At 43.6% G+C, this 19,508-nt stretch overlaps 2 protein-coding genes across 3 annotated transcripts; one reads left to right on the forward strand and one right to left on the reverse strand.

Moving 5' to 3' along the window:
- Positions 1-896: 896 nt before the first annotated feature.
- Positions 897-6,487, reverse strand: gltpd2b (glycolipid transfer protein domain containing 2b). Its single transcript, XM_053847919.1, has 4 exons — positions 5,977-6,487; positions 3,475-3,533; positions 3,173-3,348; positions 897-2,457 (listed from the first exon to the last, which is right to left on the reverse strand). The coding sequence occupies exons 1-4, from the start codon at positions 6,044-6,046 to the stop codon at positions 1,860-1,862; spliced, it is 903 nt and encodes a 300-aa protein (XP_053703894.1). The 5' UTR covers positions 6,047-6,487; the 3' UTR covers positions 897-1,859.
- On the forward strand, positions 4,114-18,915 carry chrne (cholinergic receptor, nicotinic, epsilon). Of its 2 annotated transcripts, XM_053847917.1 has the most exons (14): positions 4,732-4,820; positions 5,453-5,509; positions 11,157-11,239; positions 15,140-15,273; positions 15,344-15,388; positions 15,448-15,557; positions 15,617-15,772; positions 15,868-15,965; positions 16,334-16,534; positions 17,123-17,237; positions 17,300-17,414; positions 17,478-17,685; positions 17,827-17,960; positions 18,023-18,915. In XM_053847917.1, exons 3-14 carry the CDS (start codon positions 11,173-11,175, stop codon positions 18,188-18,190), a joined length of 1,551 nt encoding a protein of 516 aa, XP_053703892.1. In that variant the 5' UTR covers positions 4,732-4,820; positions 5,453-5,509; positions 11,157-11,172; the 3' UTR covers positions 18,191-18,915. The 2 variants fall into 2 exon arrangements, with proteins under 2 accessions (XP_053703893.1, XP_053703892.1); XM_053847918.1 differs by lacking the exon at positions 11,157-11,239 and having other exon boundaries at positions 4,114-4,820.
- Positions 18,916-19,508: the final 593 nt, after the last annotated feature.

Consider the following 19,508-nt stretch of genomic DNA (forward strand, 5'->3'; position numbering starts at 1 on the left):
TCATCACTTTTTAGCTGTTATGGTTCTGTATGTTTTGCTAGTAAAACTGTGTTGAATATATTTCATTATTATTGATTATTATCGAGCTGGCTACGGTAAATAAACGCGATAAGGTGTCATCAGAGGGTACATTTTACATTGGGGGTTATTAGCTTCAAGCATGATTCTTAACTCACAATTTAGCATTAAACACTACATTACAATATGTGATGCTAATATACCACCAGCGATAACAAAACCCCAAGTACACAACAGCAATAACCAACTGTCGCTGCCATCTCGTGACGTCACTGGAGGTACCAAACACGAGCGCGCAGTGCACTGAAGCGGTGGAAATATCAGCGAATAATTGAGGGGTCCATCGACAGTTTTTGAGGAAGAAGAGCAGGTTCATGGATTCATGAACTCTCTCAAGAAGGGTCGGCGGCAGTGTCAGTGGGACTTATTCAGCCTGTTACCGAGTATCGATAGACACCTCCTCACCGACGTTTTTGAAAGCTACACTGCGCTATTTTTGATGAGTTGGATCCGTTTTTGTACGTTGGAAAACCGTGGGCATTTGGAGTTGGTCTGAAAACCCATCATTTCTCCTCTGATACTGAAGCTAAAGAGCTTTATCTATCTTACCTGCATTCTGATACTGCGCCAACAGGAGCTACTTCCAGTGACGTTACAAGGACTTCCGGTATCGCTCTGTGCAACGCGGCTCTGAATTTGATTTACTTCGAACTTATTGTACACTTATTTATGGACAATATATGATGATTTCAAACCGCATGTTTATGCATTGTTTCTTAGCTGTGTCCATGAAACTTTCCACTAATCTTGCCTTCAATCTTAAATCAAGATAAATATCAGTCTTGCTGTACACAAACTCAAAGAGAGTCATGACTCAAGGGTTATAAAAACCTGTAAAGAAATAATCATTTTATTCAGGTTCCCCCACATGGTACAAAAACTCCACAAGTCAACACTGACAGATTTACTCTCCGCACTTGCATCATAGTCATCGCAAGCACCATACAGGATTCTGGTCATAATTATTTGGCATCATCCACAAACTGGTCCCAGATTTCCGCCGTACAAATGATTAAGACCACCAGTTTTGAGGTAGAGAACTGAATCTCAACAATCGCGCTCATTTCGGAGAAAAAAAATGGCATTAAACTGGAACTAGAACTTGAAATAAAAAAAAAAAAAAGTTAAAATAATGCAGCATTTTTTAAACCATCAGCTGCCTTCTGGTCAGGAAATGTAAGGACATCATTTCATTTAATACTGACACGCACAGACCTTCAGTTTGAACTGATTTAGCCCTTTGGTTAGTACGTAAGGGTCCCCTATTTACTGAAGAACTTTTAAGGCTAGATGGTTCTCACTGGATCGTACAAAGATAACAAGGTTAAATAGCAATACAGTCATCAGTCCCGTCTGAGGGGGCACTTGCACATGTGCGTCCCACGAGGTCAGCCACAGTTGAGCCATTAAATGTAGGTGGTCTTTTGGGTCTCAGAGAATGATGCAACTGGAAGTGGTTGACAGTGTCAACAATATGAATATAAATCTGCATTTCCGCTGAAATAAATAGTCAGTCAAAAGTCAAATCTCTTGCTGTGTTTATCCCAGGATCCTCTGGTTTAATAATAAATATTCGTCAGGAGGTTAAGTCAGATCTGAGATCAGTGTGATGAGTACAGTCTGTCTTTCCGAGAGGAAATCAGACTGATCCGTGAACCCACGATATTCCTCTCCCTGGTGCCCTGCGACCCTGGCTAGTGTGATCATGTGTCAACGGAGAACTCAACTTTGGGGGCAGCATGGCTCAACTGTGCCTGCTGTAAGTGCACTGTAATAGGCTGCTAAGGCAAGTCCAGCATGCCGTTCTCCTCCAGAGCCACCTGCATTCGGTCATACACCTCTGTAGTGGCCAAAACCACTTTGCTCAGCATGTTGCTCAGCTCCTCCTGATTCTGGGCACACACCAGCCTGAAGAAGAAGCCGCGCTCTGGCATCATGGTGAAGGCCAGCTCGGCGGCCCTGCGCACGAGCCAGCTGTGGTGTTGGGCCAGGGTGCCCTGGTACGCCTCACGGCAGAGGTCGGATGGGCTCCTAAGCCGCCCATTCAGAGGGGTCTCTGCCAGCTTTGCCAGGAAAAGCTTCAGCCAAAGCAGAGCTCGGTGTAAACGCAAAATGGTTCGACATCCGGAGTCGGTTTGCTGATGGAAGTGCACAAGGCCTTGGTTGAGCTCCGCCGAAATCATGGAGCGCACAGAGTGGTAGTCACCGGAGAACTGGGGTTCCTTCAAGGAGTCTTTAGTTTGGATGTTCTGCACATCTGGACTCACTTCAGCTTCGGGGTTGTCCTCTGCTGCGAGGGCGAGTTGACGAATTATTGACGTCTTGGTGACAATCTCCTTTGAGATCATTCCCACCATGGGCCCCAGAGCGTCCATGAACCTGTGAACACATCGATACGTCACTATATTATTCTACAAAGTAAAGAAAACACAACCCAGCAAAAGTGAAAAAAAAATAGAAAACAAAAATAAATTCTGGCAAAAGCAAAACTGCCCCTGTTTACCAGCTGTTGACTGACAGAAGGAAGTAAAACATCCTCAAAGGATTTGTCACAATAAAAGCATGAACCAAATGGAGTGGTAAGGATAAATGTCATGGACCAAAAGTACAGATAATTGCCAACATATGTAGTGGAAAAGTTTGGTTTTTCTTAGGTTAAGGAACAAAAACTAAATAACAGGACTTAAGTACATGAACAAGGGGCTTGTGTTACTTGGATGCATGTGTGTCACTAATCAAAATACATTAGTATTTATGTGGAAGTATTTTTTTTATTGGCCAATCTATTGAGACCGCACGCTCAGCACTTTCACGGCTTGTGTGGTTAAATCCAGGTCACACTGTGTGGCTGTGAATCCATGTTCATTACTCATGAACTTCCTGGGAAAATAGAGCTTAATTCAATCCCCTGTTGAACTTGAACACAGCATTTCATTAGGATTTCGGCTCTGAAGTGACAAACTAAATGAACTACTTTTCTGTTTCCTGAATGAAAGATAAACAAATCAGACTCTTTCATCCATTATCGGCCGACCCCGAGGGCGATCAATAATTGATGTTGGAGACAGTGATTCTACCCAGAGGGTGAACCTACTTGACCAGTTCGTCCCAGCTGGCCAGATACGGCTGCATCAGCACGTCCGAGCTGTAGGCCGGCGCCGCCAGCATGTGGGACAGAAGCAAGGACACCTGGAAGTTCTGACCCGGGCACGTCTCCAAGATGTGAGGGCCCTCGGATCCATCGGCACTGCTGTTGGACAGCTGGTGGAGCTGTAGCAGCAGGGGGGGTGGGGCGTGGGTGAGGGTGGGGGGAGGCCACAGGGAAGCACAAAGGGAATGTGATTTAATATTCCTTACTGTCTTTCGGATCAGCAACGTGCTGGATTTGAATCCTACCTTGTTTATTTGATTGTATCCTTTGATGCAGGAGTCCCAGTGGTAGTCCAGCCCCCCTTCTGGAACACAGAGAACATGCAAGTCCACCTCAGCATCCAGGACTGATGGCATGGAAAAGCATCAGACGCTGCTTGTGTGGCGCGCACAGATGGCCACTGACACGTTTGCCCTTGTTGTGGGAATCATGTCTTAAAGTTCATCTCTCGCCATAACAATACTCATGTTGTGTTGTGTAAAACAGACAGTAGTTTATGGCACTTCCCTACAAGCAGGGCCTCATTTGGCCCACAGGCCTCACTTTGTTCAGAACAAATAGTCACATGAACATGATTTGATCTCAGCTGACAGATGAGTTGTGTAATTAAATGATTCATTCAGGTTCTGGACAGAGAATAAGCAAACACCACACTTTTGTGACCACACGACCGTATCATGCTGACATTTGCTTCCTGCTGACACAAAATGTTCGACCAAAGATCAGTGACTCAGTGCCCACATCGCACGCTGTGGCGTTTAGTGACTGGCAGAAATAACATCGTGGCACTTTATCATTCCCTTGAGCTGATAGTGACATGTGAGGAGTCACGTGACCTTGTTACCCAATTATAAATTAAAAGAGAGTCTCAAAACCCTTTTTTTATGTGGGGTGGAATGAAGGTCTGGTGATTGTTACTGCTCGTATCCTTCAAGGAATATGGTCACACAAGATGCTTTTAATTGTGAATGTTTGAATATTAGGACAAACAGTGGTTCTGACAAACTATGGTCAAAATAGTGGAGTTCAAAGATACATTAATAAATGTAGAACAGGATGTATTTAAAAATAAATATGGAGAATGAAATCACATGTTTCAAGACAAGAATTTTAAACTGCTATTAAAAATAATAACATTTGTTTTATCAATGTATATTGTTTTGCATTTAAATTTGACATCAGTTAGTGATATGAATGTGTAATATAAATTGAAATTTTAAAAGCAGGATGCATCTTACGAGAGCAAAATGGGATCACGTGCAGGAAACTGCAGTCTCCAAACCACTAAATACCTCTTTTACTTTCAGAATTCCGGAGTGACCTCAGTGGTGATCAGAATAGTCACACAGCTACATTTCAAACATTTAAATATGTGTACACCCAGATACAAGTAAAAAAAACGTACATAACGGGGAAATAACGCGAAGAGGAAGTACTTAACAACACGTCTATTTAATTTTATAGGGCATTTCCGGTTTCACAAACTTGTCAAAAATTCGGAAAATACATCCAAACGTGAACATTTTCACCTGATGCACACAAGCTTCATCATTCGTATGAATTGTTTGTGGCAACAGATGTGCTAATATACGTAAGTACTGCGTTTATTTCTGAGGTCAATATTCTGTGTCTGGACTTGGTTAAGCGATTAGCTTAGCTGTTAGCTTAAGAAACCGGCCTGTTGAAAATGATATCATTGCCGTGTTTCGATTGTACGTGTTATTATACGAAGAATATCTGAACAAATATTAAGCAAGGAACTGTCATCCATTGTCATCTTGTGACTTGTATTAATAATGGCCTTTTGAAGTGTTTTCAAAGTCGTAAAGACTGTCCAATCATGATTTCAAAAGTGAGAAATGTATTTAAATAAATTGAGAAATGTATTTATTTTATTATTATTTTTGTTTCAAAACGTTAAAAAATCTATTTCAATGTGACAAACGTGACGAATTAATGTCAGCAGTGTTAAAAAGCAAAATACAAAAGCAAAAATATATCTATTTAAACAGTCTCATAATGATGAATTTGAGCTGCTGCTATTTCTCTGTAGGTCTTTGATAAATGTGTCCTTCATTGGTGTCATGAGCTACACTGCCATCTGCTTGATCTGCGGAGTAGAGCTACTGATTCCAGTCGTGGAATTCTATAGGTGTCTGCACTCCAAAGTTATTTTTATGAAGAAAAATCAGAAACATTTGTTTGTCCATCTCATTTTCACAGGAACAATTTCGGATTCAACTCTCTTGAAGATGACTGATGAAACTACAGTGTTATATGGTAAATATGGTCATTTCTGTAAATGTGTTTGTACCCGATTGTACTTGGAGGAGGTCAACAACAACATTTCTTAATATGGGTAACCTTGCAAATCAAATTGTGTGACCAATGAAGTCTAAGAAATGAGCCTTTAAGGTGCTTTCAGTTTCTTCTGCAGCGATTGTTACACCGCTGCTCAGATCATGTGGGGATCCCGGAGTCTGACGCCGGTGAAGGTGTGGAGACTATTGAAAGAGACAGACCGTTTTGCACTAAAACTTATCACCTGAATCGGATTTTTAGTCGACTGTAGATGGCACTAAAGTGATCTGTGCTGGATCAAGGCTGCGGCTCTTTCATTCAGAAGACAGACGATTGGAAACCGGCGCTCCATGTGACACTTTCATGATCCTGAGCATATGCATTCCACACAAGGGAGACGTTGTATAGATAGTAAAGGCACCAGACATGCTCACAGAAATACTCACGCAGCCAGAGGGAGCCGAGGAACAGCAGCAGGACTACGATAGCTGCGGCCGCTTTGCTCTTCACGCCCATGCTGAAGTCCAGTTTCTCCGGCGCCGGCCCTCCTTCTGTTACCTCTGCCAGTGTTTAGGCTTTTTAATTCCTCTGTGTCTCACATGAGTCCTTGTCCCTTGCACTGGCTGTCACCATGATTACGCTGAGAGAGACCCCTGCTTCTGACCACCCCCTCTTCCATGCTTAAATCTTTCTCCTGAATAATCCCTTTGGAATGAAAAGTTCACCGGTTTCGCCTGGAAGAGCTTTTTATCAATGTTTAACTTTCTGGCTGCTTTTCAGCGCAGGCTTCTCCAGCGTCCCTCTCATCCGTGGCTCTCCGCTGTCTTCTCTTTGTGTGTGAATGATTTGAGGCTGCCGGTTTCTGGCTGCGTTGCTCAATCCCAGAGTCCAGAGATCAGCTGGGCGCAGCCGCTAGCTGATAGTGGAGAGCCTGTCCGCCAGTAACCCTTGTCCACAGTTTCATCCTCCATATATAAGCTATCGTCCTGGTCAGCGCAACAAAACGCTGGCTGCTTCTCCTCCCACCAACGCCCTCCCTCTTTTCCTCTCTCTCCCTCTGCCTCTCCCTCCTTTGCCCCCACCACTCTACTCCCGCTCATTCACACACATCATTAAGACCACTGCCATACATCACAACTGTGCTGACGCCGCTTTAAAATCTCCAGTGGCTTGAGAGAGTAACAGGAAACAAACAGCCCTTTCAAAGTAAAACCAAACAGACTTGTATTTTATTAATGCGTTGAAGTCATGACAACATAAAACCTCTGTATTGATTCAGCTGCTGAACGACAAAGGGAAATGGGGCTATTTCTCTGGGGTTGCTCTTAGGACGCGCAATATGTAATATTCAAACTGTGAAAGCCATTTTTCACATTGTCTTTATGTTTGTTTAACTTCAATATAGTGCTGCGGTTTGTCTGAGGAATTGTCTCTGTGATAGATGGGAGCTGGGCCACTCGGGAGGGACTCGGCATATCTCATCTAGTGAGGTGTGTCCAGTTAGGAGGATGTTCCAGGGCAGACCCAGGTCACAATGAAGCGATTATGTCTCTTGAGGTGGCCTATAAAAATGCTGGGTTCTCTGGGGATAGGGAGGTCTGAGCCTCTGTACTTCGGCTGCTGCCCCGATGAAATGCATGGATAGATCATGTGATGTGATGACATAGATATCAATGACAAAGTCTAGCAATCTTTGGTGACAGAGCACACGCCGCTCTTGCAAATCTGAGACCAGATAAAAGGAACATTTTGAAGTGAAAACTTGCAGATAAGAGTCATGACGTTGTGACCTTATCACTGCTGATAGTAGTAATCATGGAAAACAGTGGTTGTTGGGATCCACACACTCTAGTCCAACCATGTGTGAAGAGTAAGGAGTCAACAATGGAGCGTTTGAGTGGAGGAGCGCGAAAAGGAGTGAAAAAAAGAGGCATTCATGAGTTGACTGGGAGGGCCCAGTCATGGGGCTCTCATTGTGTCCAATCAGTGAAGCACTTAGCTCGTGGCCTGAGACGCTAGAACCCTGTAAAGATATGTGACCTTTCCAGTGCACAGCTGGAGGAGACAGGAAATGTTGCGCTTACAATCCAGTTTGGTTGTAATTGGAAGCAGACGGTTCGTGGATCTTGAAGGAATCCACAGCTGTGTAGGACCTGTCATAGGCAAGAATTCCGACTCCATTAGTTTGTGTGTGAAGGTTCATGGGGTCTGGTGGGTAGATACTCTAGCAGCATGAGAGTCGCGGTCTGTGGAGATCAAAACACTTTTAAACTGCCGCTTTATAAAGTGGAAGCCCAAATATTTGTTTTCAAAGAGACTAGTGGACATTCCACTGAAGCTAGCATGCACAGAAAAAGAGCCTCAATTTCCACAGCCCAGTACCACATATGTGTGTGAACTTTGGTTTCATGCTGTTGCTGGTTTGAAGGGCTGTCGCCCAGTGATGATGTCACATCCTACTGTTACAGATTTTTATTTACAGTCTAATGAGAAAATTAGAAATCCAATGAAACATGCCATGTCAGGAGCACTTAAACTCCCTGTGTTCAATAGGGATTAAAGGCGAAAGACCATCCATTCTTTAAGCTGATTTGAGGTCGATGGAGAGCTGCTGACCCCTCATATGATCCGTAGTCCCAGACTTGGCAGAGTGGTTGCAGGTAGAACTGAGGGTCCCAGACCTGACAGACAGCAATTGAATCCACTCTCCATTGAGACTGCACCAAGAAAACAAGTACATTAAAAACACCCAGCTCAAACTCGAGCATATCGTGACTTTGGTAGCATTCGCTCGGAAAATTCCACGTAGCTTTATTGTTATCTGAGTCTTGTTGTTTGAGTTTCGGCTTTCATTTCCTCCTGGACAAATATTCCACTCCCATCACCTGATATTCCGCCCACCTGTGGATAAATGCCTCTCATTCAGACTGTGCGCTTTGTCATCCAGCATCTCACGCTGCTGTCACCTTTGACCCTAAACTGTGATACGGTGACTCACCCCTACCTTTCACCACATTAGTCTAGTATTATTTTACAATAGCTTCATATTGCTTCATGTGGAGAGAGTCGTTGAACTGCTGACTAAGAGGAATCATTCAACATTCTAAACAGATCCACTTACCAGAACCGCAGAATGTTATGAGCGGCAGCTGACGTGAACTTATTTTAGGTAATGATGGCAAAGACTGGATTTGATCCAGACTCCAGGGGATCATTATCTCCCTTCGTCTACGTAGTGACACACCTCCTTCAGCAGTAATCTCTTGATTGGTATTGCTGAATAGCTTCTGTGGAAGCTGCATGTCATTTAGTTTAAGTACCGTGATTATGACGGGCTCCTGGGCCGTTTTTGCGAGAGCAATTATTCCGCTCCCTTCTAATGAATCCATCAACCTTTGGCGAGAAGTCGCCATGTGTTGGAAGGCAGGTAGTCCAACTCAATTTCAAGTCGCGTTTAGAATAAGTGTTTATTGATCCAGCTGTTCATGCAATTTTAAGTAACCATACAGAAATCCATTGTTGTTTTCATGAAGGCTAAATGTGAAAATACCAATTTGTTTCTCATCACAGACGCATCTAATAGCGTTGTTTTTTTTTTCTTTGAATAACAAATTCACATTCCTATCTTCCATCACTTTCCCTCCACTTGTCTGAGCTTGAGTCTCAGCGGCAGCAGTCAGTATTGCCCTCTGTTGGGGTGTAGAGGTGCTCTTTAAGTGGAAAATTGTTTGCTCTCCTTTGAGTCTCTCCTGGATCTCCAAGGTGAGAGAGAGAGAAATCTCACTTTGCTTGTGTTGTAGTTACTGAAGCAGAAATACTGCCACCTAGATGTCAGAAGATCACTGTGCATTGTGGGATGCCTAGTTTTTGTTTGGTATGACCATCTTAAGTAATATAATACAGAAACTCCGGTATCTCACCAGAATCTGTGTTCTGTCAGTTTTAAATTGTGGCTGTGTAAGATGGTGAGCGAGAACGAAAAGTCTCTGCTGAAGCCCAATAAGATGAACATTCTTTTGCCGGTGTTATGATGTGACAGTTTTTGTCAACGTGCTTTGTTAATGATCTAGTGTTACACCACATTGTCTCTCATTGGTGACACATTTGTCACACTAACAAAACACTAATTAAATCCACTAATTAGTTCTGTACTTAGCCAGGTTAACTTTCACTTTCTCCTCTTGCTTTCCTACTGTGCTCACTAGTCGCAGAGGCAACCCAGAGACACCCGTCTTCCAGCTCGGGTGATTTACTGCCACCTGCCAGGGTTGACCCATGCAACCCGCCCACCTTGAGGAGGCTCCTGTTACCTTGAAGGAGCTCATCTCCACTTCCACAGCCGTATATTTAGAAGTACATCACATTCTGAGCAACTCACATGGCGCATTCCAAAAATCCGAGCGTTGCCCTTGTCACTGGAAAGTGACACTGCTTATGTTACTCACAGAGCTAATTATAATAGCCAGTTCAGTGTCTGGATTTATTGGGGAGGAAGCAACCGTGAGGCGTTTCATGCTCATAGGATCCCTTTTTTTGAATCTTGAAAGAGATGGGTGACTTGTTTTCATGTGGATCCAAGTCACTGGATCCAGAGTTTGGCAGTGGCCTTCTCACCCCTGCAGCAGACACTCTCTGGCTAGTGGAGCCCTGCATGTGAAGGCTCTCCTGTGTGTATTAATACTACAGACACATAGCTGCTCAGTCCGTCACCTGTTCACCTCAGCACCACGCGGGTTTATGTTACTCTGTTTTTATCTTTGATTTACACACAGATTTGTGCTTTCGTTTTCCATTGATGATTCATTTTATAATGCTTATCTGCTGTCAGGTCGGTAACGGTAATGGCACCTTCACCTCTCCTACAGTTGCACCACTTGTTATGCATTTGCCATGTCGGGCCAAGTTCTCTTCCATGTTCCATTCTTTCAAAAAGCCATTAGGCTGTCAGGCAAATGTCTGTGAACAAGTGGGGATGAAGTGTGGAGTTGTTTCCTCAAGCAAAACATCCTGAGTCCAATTCCAAGTTCATCCCCCTGTGCAGTCAGGTCATGGGAAGAATAGTGTTGGTGCCGCAGCGGCACAAATATTTTCTTGCGGTCTTGAGTTTCTTGCTTACTTGAGTTTTTTTTTTTAATCTGTTTTGGCCAACACTGCAGAGATAAAATGTCCACACAGAAGTGTTTGACTTTCAGAATGTGCTACAGAGGTGCATTCTCGTCTTTTTTTGTTGATCAGATAATGTTGCTCTTCCACCTTATTTCCACTTAATTTGCTGAAACATTTCAAAGCACATACTTGCTCTCTTCAGAACAGACACATGAAGTGCCGGCCTCATTTAGTCAGATCTTCGAGCTGTCGATTGTCCAAACTGGCATCAGCAAAGAATCGGCGTTTAACGATCACGATGATGATTATTGCGGGTGACTGGAGTGCAACTTGACATCCTGGTTTAGAGCGCCACAGCTGCTGTGAAATCTGAGCCACGGAGCGCGACAGCCGGGCCGGGCGACACGTTTAGGGTTCATTGGAGAGGGATTTAGGGCTCTTCCTCTCAGCCTTTACTTTTCCTCTCTGTCCTTTGCGCTGTCTCTGTTCACATTTTTGAAATCTGGTTGTTGCCCCACAGGCTGCTCTGAAGCAGGATGGCAGTGTCCAGCGTTTGGACACTCATTGGGATTTTAACTGTTGTAGGAAGTCAAATCATTGAAGGTAAGTTTTATTTTGTTACCATGCTTTAGCTTTTAAAATGTCTGCTATGGTTATGGTGGCATTGAAGTTGTTTTGAACTTGTAAGTGACATCACAGGTGAACCCTAAGTGTCTACCTGCATTCCTTGTCACGGTTTTACAATCACTTACAAGGATTTTTACATGAATGCACACTCGTTTTAATGCCATTTGATGGATTTGTCAAGAATATGAGACAGTTAGTCGCAGTAGAAGACAGCTCTGAGCTTTGTAGACTTTGTGGCCCGGTTAATATCAGAAATGTGGATGAATGAAGATGTTCCTTACACACACAAACTGTGTTTGTTTACATTAACACACCAGCCAGTAGAGCCTTGTTCCCACACACAAAAAAACCCATCCACTCTGGGACCTGGTTTCGAAAAGTTGCAGTTCCAGCGACAGAAAACACGGTATTGGTTTGGAAAGTCCGATACGACAGAACTTGTGAACAGAACTTGTCACTGTGTGGACGGGGCCTGAGAAAGTTCCTGGTTGATCTTGAGCTTGACAGCTGTTCATGACCGCTCCATCTTGACACATCAACACCACAGAAGCCATCACTCTCTTCCCAGGCCAGGTCACCAAGTCACAGATCTGGATCCTGCTCCTGATCTTCACTGACTGTGCTTCTATTGCACAATCTGAGCGACAGGTGTCCACTTGGTACCATCTCCAAGTCGTGCAGAGTCATTCATAAATGTTGCCTTTGACCCACTTCCTGGTGTAATGACTGTGAAGGGACTCGCGCTGCTGTTTGTTCGGAATTTAGCGATACCACTTCCTGTTTGGCACCCTGACCTCAGACACCTAGTTTGTCAACCCATTGTCACAAGCAGCACTGCAGTGCATAAGGCTTCTCTTGATACACACATGGCTCATCTGTAACCTGGATGGAGCAAAAACATTTTCAGAGTTTTTATGTATCCATGTACTGACAGAGAGGGGCAACGTTGCATTCACTAGTGAAATTGACACCGTCAGTCAGGTGAAATAGCTGAGGTGAACTTGACTTGGAGCTGTTGTCAGCCATTACGCCGCCATACATTCACCCCAGCAGCTGTAGCCTATATAGAACACTGCTCCCGCTGTAGGTAGCAACAGAAGCTGAAGAGGTGACATCATCGGAGGTGAACTTGGTTTTCCTCGTCCTGAGGAAAGATTACAGTCTCAGTGCCGAAGCTTAAGTGAGGGAGTCTGATGTTCTATACATAGGTCTGCTATACCGGCGTAATTAACAAAGCGTGAGCGACATCCTTTGCTTGAAATTGCCCCACAAATAGAACTTGATAATAGTCCTGAGTGTTTTGTTGATGAAAGAATGTGGTCAACCGAGGTGAACATCTTATTATTCCTGTTGCAGGACACGGCTAATGGTTTCTATCGAGCCAGCTGGTGGTGTTTAGTGTGATTTTAAGTTATGTTGTATTCAAAACTGTAGAGAGAAGTCTGAGCAGTTGATGTTGGCCATGATTACACAGCTTTAGACGGTGATCGACCCATCACAACTGCTGTCTGTGTCCAATCTGAAGGTGTTGATCTACCAAGGTCACTTATGGATGAAGCTCGGTGATGGTCTTGTATTGAATGAAACTTGCTTTGGTAACTTTCATTCCTATAATGGACATGACGTCCAGAGTGTTTTGAGCTCTTGTGTCGAAGTGAATCTTTCACTAGCGATGCCGGTGAGGAGGTTTGGTGTGAGTACTGCTTTCGGACCTTTGAGACCAGCCACTTGATTTATGATAATGATTAACACCCCTCTCAGCGATTTTTAGACTGATAGGAACATATGGACGAACATATGGCGAGGGTACGTGAAGTTGTGTTGTCATATTCCAGTGGAGGAATACACCAAAACGAATCAGTGTACAGTCCTTATAATCTTTAGCTACTTTTGAAATAGTGTGATAACAACAATTATTTTTTTATTCTATGCTGTAATTGGTTGACTATTTTTGTTTATTTTCACAGGTTGTCAAAGCATGTAGATGAATTGCTTTTATTTCATATTTTCTTGTGAGAAAGTCATTAAATCACCTGATTTTTTTAAGTAAAGTTTGGTTGTGTCGGTGGTGCATTGCACTGCCGTTAAAGTTAAACCTGGTAACATCCTAACCAGATAGGATCGAATCATTGTGTGTCATGAGTACAATAAACTTCCTGTCTGGAAACTTATATCACTGACTCACCTAAAAAAGCGCTATAAACTTACATACTTCATCTAATGTTTTGATGAATTGAAATGTTGAAGAGAAAATTGGCCACAGATTTAGCTGCGGGGACTATCGTATTTGGAGAAAACTGTTGTTTATTTTGTAAAGCACAGTCTTTTTGCCATCTCGGCAATGCCAAGCTTTGTAGCTACACAACTGATATTGATGATCATGGTTGAGGACCTGCAAGGGGCTGAAACGCATCAAGTTTCTCAACTACTGTGTAACATGACACTGAGTGAAGGCTGGCAGCGCTGCAGCACAGGGTTGGAAATCACCTTTCTTCCTCTCTTTCTTGGTCGTTTTGTTGAAATTCAACACGAACTGTGAATTCAGTTTGAAGAGACACGATGTCAGTGCAATGTCTTTTGATGATAAGGAGCGGGAATGTTCAGCCGTCTAGCTGCCTCCACACATTCACTGTGACACTGGGCTGATAAAGGAGTGGGGCTCGGAAGCCTGCTGTCACAGCAGGTTGGTGCTGGTGCTGACGAGACACCTGAGATGGAGATACTCTGCTGTGATATTGCTGGAACAGAGGTGCAATGCTGATCCCAACAGTTACAGTACTCATTGTGCAGACTCTGGGAACTGACTTGCAGTTAGCTTTGACATGTTGTCCCAACTTTGAAAAGCCATGAGAGACAACAGACCTTGTTTGCTGACATTTCCGTAATGGCAGTTTAAGGATTTTGTTGTGTCAACAGCAGCTTTGTGGTTGAATCCTTGAAGCATCATAGGATGGATTAAAAGAAATTCCAATAAAGTCAGGAGAGGTTCAACTGTGATTCCATTGTGGCCTGTTGGGGACCAGTGGCCTTGAACTTGCTTGGCATCTCGAAAAAGGATTACCCTGTCAGTTACACGAATCTCTGTCCGACTTGTTGGACGCCAGGAAACAACCTGTTCTTGCTGCTGCAACCTCCACCTCATTTCGATGCAACTTTACTTCTCTCTGCAGTTAGACCATATTGATCACAAATGTAGCTGATTCGTCCAGTTCTCTCTGTCCGGCCTTTCACGGGGCTTCCGAAGTTGTTTTAATTAATTAAAGTTGCCAGTACACTGCAGGCCTCGGCCCGATTTAGGATTTGTCAAAAAGCGCTGAGTCAGCATTATGTAGATCTGGCGTGTTCATTGCATACTGCCAGCTTGGCCTCCTCATTTCTTTATTATCCTTGAACCTCGTTGATCGCCTTCTTAGTCCAACACTGTCTCTCACCTCCAGCTGTCCAGACCATCTCCAGATCTCCACAAGTTCCTCTGATTTGCAAGTCATTTTGGATCATGTTCTTTCTAGTCACTCCCAATGACATCAGTCTCTTTGACTCCACCCATTCCACCCTGCCTGCACTCTCTTCGCCACCTCCCTTCCTCTCTATCCATCACGTTCTGAGATTGATCCTGAACCGTTTCCTGGACTCCCAGCCTCTCTGCCTCCCTCTCACTGACTTATATTCTGTCAAGCTTTGACTGGATTAACTTCCTCTTCTCTTCATGCACCTCCACCACAGATCATTGAGCTCTGCAATTCTGCCACTGAAGTCTACTTCCTGTCTGTACTATTGATCGAAGAGGCAGTTGTGACTGGTGCTTAGCGTAACAGCAAATGCTCATCTTTGAAGTAAATTTCAGAATGAAAACTAAATCCAGTTCTCCGTTGATAGTTGAGTGTAATGAGGAGACGGAGCTGATCAGAGACTTGTTTAAAAACTACAACAAGAACATCCGCCCGGTGACCAGACATGAAGACAAGGTCCAGGTTCAGATCAAGATGACACTGACCAACCTCATCTCTCTGGTGAGAACTCTTTTGCCACTCAGTCTCGGTTTGATTCCGCCGCCTGATCGTCTCTTCTCTTGTGCTGCAGAATGAAAAAGAGGAAACCCTCACCACTAATGTTTGGATTGAAATTGTAAGTATTATGTCGCTCCGCAACACCGTTGTCATGGTGATGTCATTTTTTCCACCCAGCAATGGGTAGATTTCAGACTGAGCTGGAACACTACACAATATTACGGCATCACCATCATCCGTGTGCCCTGCAAAACCGTCTGGCTCCCTGATATCGTCCTTGAAAACAAGTGAGACAGTAGTTCCATCTGCCTCTGTAGCTTTGGTCTAATATTCCGTCCCTCTGCAGCATCGATGGGAAATTTGACGTGGCGTACTATGCCAACGTCTTGATTCAGTCTACTGGTGAGATGTACTGGCTGCCTCCTGCCATCTATCGTAGCACGTGCTCCATCGAGATCACTTATTTTCCATTTGATTACCAAAACTGCACACTGGCCTTCAGGTAAACCCGGAACTCATCATCCTGAGATGCAGTTTTCTACTGTACTTCGACGCCCTTTTGTCTATATATTTTATGGTTTGTCACCATGGCCACAGGTCTCAGACCTACAGCGCCAATGAGGTGGACCTGATTTTAGCGGTAGACGAAGGTACGAAGATCGAATGGGTGGACATTGATCCTGAAGCTTTCACAGGTGAGTCTATTTGAACTTTAATATAATTTTACCGTCCAATTGAAAATGACTTTCCTCCTTCCAGCATTTCCTGCAGTATTTATTTAACTTCCACTTAACTCATTTTTTTCACTCAGTATTTATGTTTGACTCACAAAATATATTTCTGATGTCTTGTTTGGAAAAATATTATTGTACCATTTTTTTTTAACTTCTGAGCTCTGCTATGTAACATCATGTCTCATATGACTGCAGAGTTCTGTGGCACCTAAAATGCCAATTTTAATTTGAAATCTTCAGTCTCACCAACATGGTTCAGATGGTCTGTAATTACTTTAAAACACCCCGGAATGCGCTTTTCACTGAGGTTCCAGCTTTCTGTTTTGTAGAGAACGGCGAGTGGGCTATCGTCCATCGCCCTGCCAGGAAGGTCATCAACCCACGGTACTCTCCAGATGACCTAGAGTACCAGGAGATAGTGTTCAACATCATCATCCAGAGGAAACCTCTGTTCTACATCATCAACATCATCTTGCCCTGCTCCCTCATCTCCTCCCTGGTCGTGCTGGCCTACTTCCTCCCTGCTCAAGGTAGATAGTGAGTCCTCTCCCTGTCGTACATGTGATGGGTGGCTTTTCTTTGGACCAAACAATCTGTGTCTGAGTGGCAGTCCTTCTTCAGACAGGGATTTAAAAGGTCATTAATGCTGCAGTCTCTGGTCCTCTCTTTCACCTCCTTATCAGCCAGAAACCGTGTTATTCTGTTACAGTTTATGAAAGTTCAGATTTCCTTTCCCATGGACCACAACCGGCGCAGTTGTTGCTCCTCACTGAGTTTTACAACATGGAGGTTGTTTGAGTAAGAGAATGAGTGAAGACAATTTCAAGGGCACAATAGTTCAGTTTTAATAAAAGGTATATTACAGAGAGGGGGCGCTCCAGAGGCACGTGAATGAAAAGGTTCTCGATGGTTATGCTAGAGATGGAGATCAGCCTCTTCTCTGCTGAATGGATAGACCCCCGTGGTGTGGTCTTTCATGGATGCAGCAGATACCGCATGGTGATGGCCGTGGTGGCATTTTTTACCTAATGTAAGATGAACGTCACTGACGCGCCGTCTTCCCTAGGGATCCCTACTATGTTGTTTTTGTTTGGGACAAAGGATCTTTCTGTTCACAGCTGGTGGACAGAAGCTGACGGTGTCTATCTCCGTCCTGCTGGCTCAGACTGTCTTCCTCTTCCTCATTGCTCAGAAGATTCCAGAGACCTCACTTTCTGTGCCTCTGATTGGCAAGTAAGTGCAGGTGTTTCCCGGTGCTCTCTGGACCGCATTAACGCCTCAGACGTTTCCCTCAGGTACATCATCTTCGTCATGTGTGTGACCACTCTCATTGCCACCAACCAAATCGTGGTGCTGAACTTCTCCCTGCGCAGCCCGAGCACTCACACCATGTCCAACTCAGTCAAGCGGGTGAGTACACAGAGTGTGGGGGATTTTTCTTCACGTCCAATGACATGGCTGGATCTTCGACAGCTGTTTTTGGAGATGGTGCCTCGCTTTCTCGGCATGTCCCCTCTGGCTGATGACAACGAGGTTACGACAGAGATGAACGGCTTGAGAGAGAGGCGGCGGAGCTCTTTTGGGTTGATGCAGAGGGCTGAAGAGTACGTGCTGAAGCAGCCACGAAGTGAGATGATGTTTGACAAGCAGAGGGAGAGACATGGACTCACGAGATCCATCGGTGAGAAAAAGCACTCCCTCTACTCACTCACCCTGGCCCATACTACAACACTTTAAGCTTTTATGAGAAAGGTCTCCGTCAAAACATTGACAGTTTGTTCAATACAAGATGCACTAAAACCGCGTTTCTCTCCCCCTCTAGTGGACAACATGGACATCAGCAGTACAGCAAACCTCTACAAGAGTTTAGCTCAAGCTGCTCCAGAGATCAAACAGTGTGTGGACGCGTGCAACTTCATCGCAGAGAGCACGAGACAACAGAACGACATCGGCTCGGTAAGTGAGGTCTGTAACCCCTCGATTTGGCCCTCCATTCATTTCCACTTTATGTCCTGCAGGAGATTGAGAACTGGGTTCTGATCGGGAAGATGATCGACAAGGTGTGCTTCTGGGCCGCTATACTGCTCTTCATCATCGGCACTGTTTCCATCTTCCTCACAGGACACTACAACAAGGCTCCGGAGTGGCCCTTCCCTGGAGAGCACAACAAATATGCACCCAGTTAAATGGCTGCACGTTTGAAATCTGTTTTCCAAGCGCTGCAGGTCCTGCGGCGGACACGTATGAGGCCAAGTCACTGACTCACTGCCTCTGGCGTTTCACACGAACCGTCGGGTGTGAACAGCTGATGGTGTTCAGCAGAAGTCAGATTTGTTCTTTGGTCGTAGCCTGTTTAAAAGCTTAGAAATATCAACAAATGTCAAACCTTTTTCACTTGACTGAAATGACATAGTGGTGAATTTTCCCCACAATCGGTCTGACTATGAATTACTTCAGTTTGTGACAGGAAAATACAGGAATATTTTTGAATCTCATTTGATTTAAAAATAGAGCTTTTCTGTAATGTCATTCTGTAAAAATGACTTTCTATATGACTATTTTTTACCGCATGTGAAAAGGGTGAGTGCAATATTATGAATATATATATTTTTTAATTATTTTGTGTGATGTTCATGTCAGAATGATAGAAATATATTATAAACTTTTTATAATACTTATACAGTGATTGACTTAAATAATACACAGGCGTAAAAAGTTTTCTTATAAAATACATTCATTCATTTCCAGATTAAATGATTATTTAAACAAGGTTATGAAGATGTTTTTTATATTTAGCACACAAAGCTCGCCATCAACAGATCTGCATATGACGTCAGAAGTCTACAGGCCTCCTGCATGCAATGTCTTATTATTAATATGCACGCAACTTAAGTCAGGCGATGGAATTGAAGCCTTCTTACCATGACGTTTTGTAAATAAATACTGTATTTTCTCCATTATAGCTTTCATTAATTGTGTGTTTCTTCGTCATTACCAAGTGACGCAGCTCTGTTTTTGAGTGAAGTCAAGTCATTCTATGTAATAAGAATCCATAAGTGTGCTGGAGCGCCCCCGAGTGATAATGAAAGTGAACTGCAAAATAGCATGAAGCCCTCCGACATAGTTTTATTTTTACTAATTTGTTTATGTCAAATCGCTTATGTTATCATGGGCGGATTAAATCCATGATGTATTGTATTTTTTATATTAACAAAATTTACGGATGTTTTTTGTTGACATGAAATGATGCTGAAAGAAATAATTATATACAAGAGAAAAATGGCCTAATCGTGTGTCTGGTTTTTTAATCAATTTTAAAGTAACAACTTACTTTTAAAATACATGCTTTTTTGATTGTTGTATTGTAATTTCGAACTTTCTCTGCCGTTTTCAAATTTTGTTACCCCTACGGGCATCAGAGAAGTTAAAGAATTGCTCTCCTAAGATCCAGAGATGTGTATTAATTTATCTGAAATGTAATGGTGGTTAAATGGAAAAATAATG

This window comes from Synchiropus splendidus, chromosome 17 (assembly GCF_027744825.2).
Source record: "Synchiropus splendidus isolate RoL2022-P1 chromosome 17, RoL_Sspl_1.0, whole genome shotgun sequence".
NCBI lineage: Eukaryota > Metazoa > Chordata > Actinopteri > Syngnathiformes > Callionymidae > Synchiropus > Synchiropus splendidus.

Bases quoted from the DNA above. Each gene is read 5' to 3' on its own strand.
- chrne (XM_053847917.1), top strand. From the start codon at position 11,173: ATGGCAGTGTCCAGCGTTTGGACACTCATTGGGATTTTAACTGTTGTA. The intron at 15,389-15,447 runs GTAAGTATTATG...TTTTCCACCCAG, and splicing joins CTAATGTTTGGATTGAAATT to CAATGGGTAGATTTCAGACT. The intron at 15,773-15,867 runs GTAAACCCGGAA...CCATGGCCACAG, and splicing joins AACTGCACACTGGCCTTCAG to GTCTCAGACCTACAGCGCCA.
- gltpd2b (XM_053847919.1), bottom strand. From the start codon at position 6,046: ATGGGCGTGAAGAGCAAAGCGGCCGCAGCTATCGTAGTCCTGCTGCTG. The intron at 3,534-5,976 runs GTGAGTATTTCT...TCTGTGTTCCAG, and splicing joins CCTCGGCTCCCTCTGGCTGC to AAGGGGGGCTGGACTACCAC. The intron at 2,458-3,172 runs GTAGGTTCACCC...ATGTGTTCACAG, and splicing joins AGCTGGGACGAACTGGTCAA to GTTCATGGACGCTCTGGGGC.